This window comes from Oncorhynchus tshawytscha, linkage group LG09 (genome assembly GCF_018296145.1).
Source record: "Oncorhynchus tshawytscha isolate Ot180627B linkage group LG09, Otsh_v2.0, whole genome shotgun sequence".
Taxonomy (NCBI): Eukaryota; Metazoa; Chordata; class Actinopteri; order Salmoniformes; family Salmonidae; genus Oncorhynchus; species Oncorhynchus tshawytscha.
The window spans coordinates 82,458,673-82,469,467 of NC_056437.1; the positions used below are offsets into that span (position 1 = coordinate 82,458,673).

A 10,795-nucleotide genomic window follows, 5' to 3' on the forward strand; every position below is an offset into this window, starting at 1 on the left:
GAAAATCTGTCCTTTGGTCTGATGAGTCCAAATTTGAGATTTTTGATTCCAACCGATGTGTCTTTGTGTGACGCAGAGTAGGTGAACGGATGATCTCCTCATGTGTGGTTCCCACCATGAAGCATGAAGGAGTGGTAATGGTGCTTTGCTGGTGACACGGTCAGTGATTTATTTAGAATTCAAAGCACACTTAACCAGCATGACTACAGCGATACGCCATCCCATCTGGTTTGCACTTAGTGGGACTATAATTTGTTTTTCAACAGGACAATGATCCAAAACACACATTCAGGCTGTGTAAGGGCTATTTGACCAAGAAGGAGAATGATGGAGTTCTGCATCATATGACCTGGCCTCCACAATTACCCGACCTCAACCCAATTGAGTTGGTTTGGGATGAGTTGGACAGCAGAGTGAAGGAAAAGCAGCCAACAAGTGCTCAGCATATGTGGGAACTCCTTCAAGACTGTTGGAAAAGCATTCCAGGTGAAGCTGGTTGAGAGAATGCCATGTGTGCAAAGCTGTCAAGGCAAAGGGTGGCTACTTTGAAGAATCTCAAATATATTTTGATTTGTTTAACACTTTTGGTCACTACGTGATTCCATATTTGTTATTTCATAGTTTTGATGTCTTCACTATTATTCTATAATGTAGAAAATAGTAAAAAATAAAGAAAACCCTTGAATGAGTAGGTGTCTCCAAACTTTTGACTGGTACTGTAGCTAAAAATGTAATTAGCTCATCTGTAGGCTACCATATCTTCCTGTTTTAACACAATGGACAGACCATTAGAGAGAACTAGAAGAGTGATAAGGGTCTGTATTATAAACAGTACCAGCTCTTGTGTGTGAGACAATAGAGCGAGCATTCCAAATAAATCACTACAACACAGACGCTACGTGACCAACACAAAAGTGCCTGGTACACATTGTCTTAAGCTTAAAAGTTATGTAATCTTATGGTTGTGCCTTAATCAAAACGCTGCCACACAATGGTTGTTTGTGCTGGCAAACGGATAAGAATCAGAGTTTGCTGAGAGGGTAAGAGATATCCCGGTAAATAAGAGAAATCATGTACCCACTTCATTGAATACAAGTGAATAACATAAGAGTTGTAACAGGACAAAGCAATGACACTTTGAAACTGACATCTCCCCATGGCAACCTTGGCACACACACAGCTCATGTGCACTGCAGCCTTCTGCACGTGTGGCTATGCATCATCCTTATGCCCTCGGATGTGTATAACTCATATAGCATCATGGAAGCACATCACAACCACACTGCACCAGCTGCTACAACTATGACATCATACCCTACCACCTGGACAGACAGGATACACATGTTGAGCTGATGATTATGACCACTGAGTGCAATAGGTGAGCAGACCTGAATACAGATCACTTCCATAATAATCACATATTCACTCTGTGTGAAAGTGAGTGGAAATAGACCATAGCAAATACAATATGACCCCTTTTTATTTATCCGTTATTTTACCAGGTAAGTTAACTGAGAACACGTTCTTATTTGCAGCAACGACCTGGGGAATAGTTAAAGGGGAGAGATGAATGAGCCAATTTAAACTGGGGATTATTAGGTGACAGTGATGGTTTGAGGGCCAGATTGGGAATTTAGCCAGGACACCGGGGTTAACACCCCTACTCTTACGATAAGTGCCATGGGATCTTTAATGACCTCAGAGAGTCAGGACACCCGTTTAACGTCCCATCCGAAAGACAGCACCCTACACAGGGCAGTGTCACTGCCCTGGGGAATTGGGATATTCTTTTAGAGCAGAGGAAAGAGTGCCTCCTACTGGCCCTCCAACACCACTTCCAGCAGCATCTGGTCTCCCATCCAGGAACTGACCAGGACCAACCCTGCTTAGCTTCAGAAGCAAGCCAGCAGTGGTATGCAGGGTGTTATGCTGCTGGCTGTCTTAGCATGCTGTTCCCTAGGTTGGAACAGCATGCTAAAACTGTACTATTACAATTTTACATGCCATGTCGCCTCAAATCCCTCTAACCCCCAGGCTGAAATCTCTGATCCCAGCCTGAGAGGCCATGTCTGAGGCCCCCCTAAACAGATCATCCAGCTGGGCTTAATGCTCCGACTCTCCATTTTGGAAAACGCTGTGAGATGAGATCGAGCCTGCTGCTGGCTGCAGAACAGCAGGACCCACCTGGTTCCCAAACCCTGACCAGGGAAACACTGATGAGACGCAAAGCTACTTTTGTTCTCTGGGTCATCAGTCAATGGGGTGATGTGGAGGATGAGGGCTGGGGGAGGACAAATACTGTACCTCATCCCACCATCTGGAACTCACACCGCCTACTATCCTAATATACCAACCTTACCCTTTACAATGACTGATTGCTAGGAAAATACAGCTTTGACCTATATTATAACTGGTGGGGACATTTAAAATGCTAAAACAATAGCTTCTTTCCCGTTCTGTTTCGAAATATGGGGATAAGACCAGAGGTGGGAGACACTGCTCTGCCAGATCAATACACAGGGAGTGAGAGCAGAGACTACACAGGCCCTCATCTATGTCTATCTAGCCATTAGTGGAGGAAGAGACAGACGATTGGGGTTCAATTGAGTTAACTAAATCAAACAGTTGAGGAAGAGATACAAAGGGGTGTGTTACTCTATAGGAGGGATGTATTATCAGACTAAGCCCTGGGTGAATGGAAAAGTTTGTGTGTATTATGTGCCTTTTCAACAAGCATCTCCAAACAGATTCTTTGGGAGCATCTCCATTGTTGATCCCTATGATTTATCAGAGCACAGACATGAGGTTAGTAAATGTCCTGTGTCTTCAGTCTAGACAGTAATAAAAAAAAACTATTAAAAAACAGAACTGACATTTTCCTCACTCAGAGATTGCAATTGCACAGGATCTTTGTTCAAAATTCCACAGAATCCTGCGAATGTCAACAAATTGTCTCCCTGAATATCCCACTTGTTTTAAATCATCTCTCAGTCTGTCAGCCTGATGTCAGGCTCCATCACCTAATACCTCACCAGCACATCCCCATGCAAGAGAGAACCACAACTCAGCATTTTGGTGACTTGAGGAAAATAACCGAGGACAGAGGGTTGGCACGTGACCATTCAGCATATATGATGTGAGAGATGGAGGGTGAAGTCAGACAGACAGCAGGGTTATTCTGAGAACACTGCACGTCACTGACAAGATCAGAATAATTGGCAAAGAGCTCAATAATGGATAAAGGGGAAGTCTAGAGCAGTGACTATACACAGAGGTGGAAATGAGAGAAATGGAAGTAGGCCTGTGTGTGTCAGAGAGCAACACACACACACACACACACACACACACACACACACACACAGGAGAGAATAACAGTGTAACATGGTCTGACAGGTGAAACCTGCAGCAGAATTTCGATGGATCCCACGCCTCATTCTCAAATGTATGGGACTTGGGGTGTGGGGTACGTCTTTAAAGTGCATGAGCGCAATCAGAAAATGTCAGTTTGATCATATCAAGGATAATATAGACAATGAAGACAGTAGTCCGTTCCAGACACGCACGCTTGTATATCGAGCTAAAATTGCAGAACATGTCATATATTCTTCAAATGAACAATGTCAATAATATTGTCTTCTTTTCTTGAGGGGTCAATTAGCATCCTTTGATACATCTTCAGGTTGTTGCATTAAATGAGTGATGAGGTCGGTAGCCAGCATCAGCTGCTTTTTGCTGGGAATGTTTTTATTGTATCGGAATGATTCGCATACAAGGCTAAAACAAAACCTGCAACAAATATAACCACAACCGCCACAAAGTAACAACAATGGTGTGTCAGTCTACTCACCCTGCTCCAAATCCCGTTGGTCGTACCATGGCTCATCTTCCTCCGTAACAAACTCCTCCATCCTGACTGCACGAAGCATCGATGCTCGGTCTATCGTTGTGGCTGTTCACCGTGCGCTCTGTAACGTCTCTGACCGCTCGCCCGGAAGCATGCCTCGTATGATCAAGAAATCTCGAACAGCGCAGCCTCCCAAACCGTAACCCATTTCACTAGGAAAGCCGCGGGCGCACCTGCCCCCAACATTCTGCAATGAACCATTCGAATGTGACAGATGCATCAATTTACCGCACCTGACACTAAATTAATATCTCAAGGCCGACAAATGCACGCACAAACTGAACACTGTAACCAAGTCCCTATATGCAACGACAGCACGTTCGGCCTACAATAAAAAGAGAATAACGTAGGAAATAATTGTACAATATTGAGACGTGTGACACTGGCAAATGCCACTCATAATTCCCCCCGCCATTGTGATTTACGTAGGCCTCCAGCTGTTGTTACAAGCCCCCACTCACTCGTGCTTTGCACCGATATCTCCCCAGATCCATGCTGCAACGATCCCCAACCCCATTCCCTATACAGGGGAAGATGCTGCTCCATAAAACAGCCTTTCCACTTAATCTAATTGTATACAGCCCATGAGCCATTTAGTACCAGCCACTAGACATTCAGTGTTAGAGATTTTATTGTAAACAGGTCTCACATGGAGCAATAGTGTGTGAAGGCTGTTTTTTTTGGATACATTTCTGTGATGGCTGGGAGTTTTTCCCCATTGGTGCATCAAGTGCTCTTTGGATTCCATCATGTTTGAAATGACTGACTGTTTGAAAAGGCACCCACCCGGTCACCAACCTGCACAGGCAGAGGTGGCCAGCTCTGATCTTTTTAGACAAGATAACTTTGTACCATATGGGCAAGAGAAAAAACAAATTCATATTTTGGAGGATTCCTCAGGATAAACAAAAGTTCTCATTGAGAATCTCATGAAAACAACTAATAACAAACTAACAAAAAAAATACATGAAATTACAGCTCCTAAATCAATCAAGGATAGAGTGTGGTTGTTACACATCCAGCTGGCTGTCCTCTTTAGTCAGGCAGAATGACAGACCAGGTAGCAGCAGGGTTTGGCCTGGTATAGCCATAGCAGCCATGTCCTAATCACATGGTGCTAACATCAAACAAAGAGCCACCTCTGTTCGGCGTTGAGCATGGATGACTACTTGTTCCATAGCAGCACCAGCAGACGTGCTGTATACAGTACATGTTTAATAGCAGCCACTACAGCGGCTCTCCAAGCCACGACAGCACGAGCCTGGAGTTGACACAGCATAGCAGCATATTATCTCTGAAACAGCTCAGTATCTTGGCCTGGGAGAGATGTGAGGGAGGGAATCAGTTGGAGAGAGAGAGAGTGGATGAAGGGATCAGACCCCCAGGTTGTTATCTTCCTCCACCTTTCTGTTCATAGTCCCGCCTCCTCTCATCCCTCTGTGTTCAGCGGTCTCAGTGCTGTGTGGTCCCTTCAGGTGCTTCCAGTCTGCTTCACTCTCACAGTGCTTCACACCGCTGAAGAACTTCTATATCAGATTCCTGGCCTGCATTTTCACTGTGGACACAAATATAGTTCATTATTAGAAAAGGCAGCTTGCGCTAGTGCGCACACACAATGTTTGTCTTCCTCACCTTGACCTCCTCCCCTACTCCTCCCCTCTGCTAGTAGATGAGACAAGTAGCAGGCAAATGACTTGAACAGCTCCTACAACAAGGAAGATTTCACATTTGGAATACTACAATTTGAAAAAGTGACAAATGAAGAACTAAATATCTCAATCACAGCTTATGCCCCTTCCCTCTCTCCCTCAACTTGGTGGCAAACTTGCCCTGGTATAGAAAGGGTCTAGACAGCGCACCACAATGTCAGCCACCTCCTTCAGAGACACAGGCTTGGGGGCTTTGCTTGGGCTCCCTTGCTCCAGTACAGTCTCCTGGACTTTGGGGTTAAAGGTCACCTTCTTCCTGCTGTCCTGTAGGGGGCAGCTACGTTTGGCTGGGGGGAGGGTCTCCCTCTCTTCACTGTCCTCACATAGCTGACACACACACACACACACAGAGAACATGTGGTAGTAGATGTTAACAATGATGTCATCATTACATTACTGTTAAAAAACATGGACGACACAATAAGACTGTTGTGGCAATATAATATTGATCTCCATACCCTTTGTTTTAGCAATGATTTAGCCTTGTTTTCATGTGCATTTTGCCTGTGAATAAGACAAAGGAGTTTAGAGAGAGCGAGGCGCAAAACAGAATAAACCAGTCAAAGACTATCTACAACTTCCGAGGGACATCTTACACTGTGATAGAGTCCAGTTTAGCTTCCTCTTTAACCTCCTCCTCATCATTATCCAAGTTGTTGATTTCTGTGGGGATGGTGTCCATAGGGATAGTTTCAATGGGGATGGTTTCCGTGGGGATGATTTCCATGGGACTAGTGTCCATAGGGATGGTATCCATGGAGACAGTAGCAGGGGAGTGACTGGGGTGGTATTGAAAAGGCCTGAGATGACACATCATTGGTTCTTATCCCCACCTCTAGACTCTTTTCAATTGGTTTCTTCCCAAAGTACTGGGTAATGTAGCAGGAGTTCTTAGCAGCCTCCGCTAGCTTCTGCTTCTTGCTCAGGGCCTTGCCTCCTGTCTTGGTGGGACTGTTCAGGAAGGCAGAGACTGCACTGGCTTTAGCTCTGATGGAGGAGCTGATGGTTGGTGCTGTATCTCCAGTCTTTGTCTCCTTCCTCTCCAACCTCTCCTCCTCACCGGCTGACTCTCCAGACCCAGCCAGGCAGTCAGGGCCCCCGCTCCCTGTCCCCCCTGTTTGCCCCTGGACCTGTAGTGGAGCCCTCACAGTTAGAGGCCCTCAGCAGCTCACTGGTAGTCTGGAAGGGGTTGGGGGAGCCCCTCAGACCTGCTCCTATTCTCTTCCGCTTTAGCTGGTGGAGAGAAGGAGACACAGAAGGAAGGATGTTTAGTTACTAATAGAACCCAGATGAGGCTGACTCACAATAACACTGACCGCATCATGTTACTAAATGGGCTGAGGCAGTCTCAATGCATTAGCCAGTAGATACATATTTAGTCATTATTGCTGCTTATAAAGGAGCACTACAGTATTTTCTAAGACGAAGTAAAAGCAGAGTCCTCTGTGTGCTGTGGTGTTGGGCCTTACTGAGTAGATCTGTGAGGCAGGCGTGAAGCCCTGCTGCTCCTCAGTCAAGGAGGAAGAGGAGGAGGCTGCTTCGTCATTGGATTCAGCCTTTATCTCTGTGGATTCCCCTTCTCCTTGTCCTCCTCCTCCTGCAGAGGCAACCCCTCCCTTCTTCATCTCTGATGCCTTTAGGAACAAAAGATAAGTTAGATGAGTGAAAGAATAACTTCAAAAGAATAGCTTCCATAGGACTCGATACATAAAGTGACTTTAGTGTTGTACAATAAACCAGACAGTAGTCAGGAGCTACTTACTCTCTTCAGGACAGCTGCTTTGTACAGGTTGGAAGACTTGGTGATCTTCAAGACCTCATGTTCAATATCCCCTGCCAAGGAGAGTGTGTCAGATCTGGGTGAGGTGCAGGGGGGGGGGGGAAGGCAAAGAAAGAAATCCAAGTGTCAGTTCAGCTGTCCCAGTGGCATCAGTGACTTGGCATTCTAGGTGCATGTGGTTAGTAGTGACTGGTACCTGTGTGTGTGCTGCTGCCACCTGGTGGTTGTTCAGAGCCTCCTGTAACAGGGCCCCCGGGCCTAGAATTGATGCACACATTTGGCACACACTCTCCTCAAAACTAGATCTTTTTTTAAAGGCAAGTGAAGAAGTATTCATTTGATTTCATCCTCTATTTAAAAGGAAAGTGTCATTGAGATTTAAAGCATGTCTTTACAAGGGAGAACTGGTCAGTAGCAGCTCCAGAATAAAATCAACACTATACATACATTTATTTAAACTTTTTGAAATCATGACATACAATCAGTCAGACACCGCTAAAAAAAATACAAATGAGGCTAAGTTTTTCCTTGAAAATGGCTATTCTTGTAATACATGTATGAACCACAGTGGTAGTACGATCCCCTTTCTGTTCCCTCGATCTGCAAACAGAGATGTTCAGTGCTCTGTATATTTCATCACAAATTGAGAGTGGGACCCGGGATAAGCCAGCATCTTGTTGGGTGAACGATTTAAAGCAGAATTTAATTATGGATGAATAAATAAATAGTTTCTAACGAGCTCATGATGGTGGAGACACTGAATACACAAGGACATGTGCATTAAACATCAAAAACATGTGAGTGTGCATATTGCTTTGCACGTAGGTGAGCATGCATGTGAGCATGCGCGTGTGAGAGACGTTTCCATACTAGAGCTGTACCTTGACAGTGAGCCTGGGGATTTTCTGGCTGCTGGCCTCCCTGAGTGGGCAGTTATCATCTGCAGACACAGTTGAACACAATATCCAAACCCATTCAGTCACATAACAGTATTATTAGCCAGTCACTTTGCTTGTCTACACTGATATTACAACAGTAGAGAACCCACCTGGGGGGATAAATTAATCTTTGTGTCCCTCAGACACCTACAGAGGAAAGAGAGAGAAGTAAACAAAGGGAAATAAGACACCCCCCTCACACTTCTATTGTCAGTTAGAGCAGAGAACCTACAGAGGGCCCCTCAAATTCCTCACTCCAGCACTAGACCGCTGCCTCTCTCACCTAGTTTCTAATATTTTCAGTGTTCCAAGCCCCATGCTGTTGCTGGCAGCATCTCAAACCAACAGTCTCAAAATAATGTCTCAACTCAACACGTCTTTTGTTTGTCAGGATTAATAGTATGGATTTGAATAGCCCTGTTGTGCTGATTTGACTCCACATATGGGAGAGATTTACCACATGGTGCCTTTACAGGGGCCCCTAGCCCCATAGCCTCCTTGCCTGGCTGACTGGCTGGCCACAGCTGGAACACAGATGTGGAGAGAGAGGAAGCTGCTACAGTGTATGAAGGTTTGTTTACTGAAGCAATGGAACGCTTATGAGTCAGATGTTGTGTATAACAGTATGACAGCAGGGCTGTCCATGTACAGCATGTACACTGTACATGAATGCGAGGTTTCACCTTGCACAGGTTCATTTGTTTCTTGAAGAGATCTCCAAACTCTTTCCTCCGATGCTCGGAGCCATCATCATCACCACCACTCTCCCAGCCCTCCTCATCATGCCTGAGGAGATGACATCACCACAGACCTCAGCATTCCTACTGTACTGTCTATGAGTGACAGCTAGAAAACACATTTTAAAGTCAACAATACATTTGAAAATAATTCTAACCCAACCAAATAGTGCAACCAAAACATGAATAGCAAGTCAGAAGGAAAGACCCCCCCATCTCATATCAAAGTTTATTTGTCACGTGTGCCGAATACAACAGGTATTCTTACAGTGAAATGCTTACTTACAGGCTCTTGCCCTGTTAGCAACTAAAAACTACAACAAATGTTAGCCTGGATGCTAGTCTGTTTCTACTTTAACCAACAGAGTTAGACTGGCCTCCAGGCTACTAGACCGTTGCATTTCTGACCTCTCAAAGCCGTAGCCATTCCTCCCCCTGGCGTAGAGGTCACGGTCAAACCCAAACGGGCCCCTGGGCTGTGTGCTCCGAGCTACTCCAGTCTTGGTGCACAAAGTAGCCCCCTTCTCCAGCTGGGCCCGCACAGCCTTGGGGTCACGACAGTAGTCACAGGCCCCCGCACAGTCCGGCTTCTGGGCCCCAAAAAACTTGGAGATGGTGGCAGGGCGGCAGCTGAGAGAGCCCAGAAATACAGGTGTGAGAGAGACAAACATATTGCACAGACATGCTAGAGGTCAAACCCCTAGGAGGCCTAGCATTTACAGAGTAGCTCAGTAGAGCCTACAGTGTCTCAAAATGCTCAGAGCCAAGATATTGTGCATTCCTCATTAAGACTCACAATACAGAAAAGTGTACATGACATCAGAAAAGTAGCTAATGCTGCTGATAGGAGGAATTATAAAATGATTGTGTCATGGAGAAATGACAAAAGAGGATCATCATTGATCAATAGCTACCATTGCGTAACAGATTCCCCATTACTGTCTATGATCGATGTGTGTGTGTGTGCATGACGTGTGATCAAACAAGGTCACACTCAACTGGCCAAATAAGGCTTTGACACTACTAGCTATCACTAGATGTTAATCACACTTGAGCAGAGAGGGGTTGTTGCCTGTTTGACCACACCCCTTTTGATTTGAACAAAACTTACCATACATATTTGCCCATGATAGAAGTGGTCAGAAAGTTACTTTTTGGCAGTGGTGGAAAAGTACCCAATTGTCATACTTGAGTAAAAGTAAAGATACCTTAATAGAAAATGACTCAAGTAAAAGTCACCCTGTAAAATACTACTTGAGTAAAAGTATTTGGTTTTAAATATACCTAAGTATCAAAAGGAAATGCAATTGCTAAAATATACTTAAGTATCAAAAGTAAAAATAATTTTTAATTCCTTATATTAAGCAAACCAGACGGCACAATTATGATCTTTTTTTTTGTACAATTACGGATAGCCAGGGACATGCTCCAACACTCAGAAATCATTTACAAACTAAGCATTTGTGTTTCGTGAGTCCACCAGATAAGAGGCAGTAGGGATGACCAGGGATGGTCTCTTGATTAGTGCGTGAATTGGACAATTTTCCTGACCTGTCCTGCTAAGCGGTCAAAATGTAAGGAGTGCTTTTGGGTGTCAGGGAAAACATAAAGATTAAAAAGTACATAATTTTCTTTAGCAATGTAGTGAAGTAAGAGAAAAAAACCTACTTAAGTAGTACATTAAAGTATTTTTACTTAAGTACTTTAGACCACTGCTTTTTGAAACC

The 10,795-nt window shown here is 44.6% G+C and overlaps 1 protein-coding gene across 8 annotated transcripts in view; it reads right to left on the reverse strand.

The window, feature by feature from the left end:
• LOC112234994 (cerebellar degeneration-related protein 2-like) overlaps positions 1-10,795 on the reverse strand; it is a 28,707-nt gene that overhangs the window by 6,272 nt on the left and 11,640 nt on the right. Inside the window, exons 7-18 of one of the 8 annotated variants that reach the window (XM_042327662.1) lie at positions 9,477-9,698; positions 9,015-9,117; positions 8,442-8,478; positions 8,275-8,333; positions 7,590-7,698; positions 7,376-7,469; positions 7,083-7,247; positions 6,210-6,846; positions 6,072-6,117; positions 5,863-5,940; positions 5,537-5,609; positions 3,848-5,459 (exon numbers count right to left, since the gene is read on the reverse strand). In XM_042327662.1, the coding sequence (XP_042183596.1) occupies positions 3,848-3,926 (79 nt within the window). In that variant the 5' untranslated portion in view covers positions 3,927-5,459; positions 5,537-5,609; positions 5,863-5,940; ... (7 more) ...; positions 9,015-9,117; positions 9,477-9,698. Of the gene's footprint in view, positions 1-3,847; positions 5,460-5,536; positions 5,610-5,763; positions 6,847-7,082; positions 7,248-7,375; positions 7,470-7,589; positions 7,699-8,274; positions 8,334-8,441; positions 8,479-9,014; positions 9,118-9,476; positions 9,699-10,795 lie in introns of all 8 variants that reach the window. The other 7 variants (XM_042327655.1, XM_042327663.1, XM_042327660.1 and 4 more) reach the window with 7 other exon arrangements.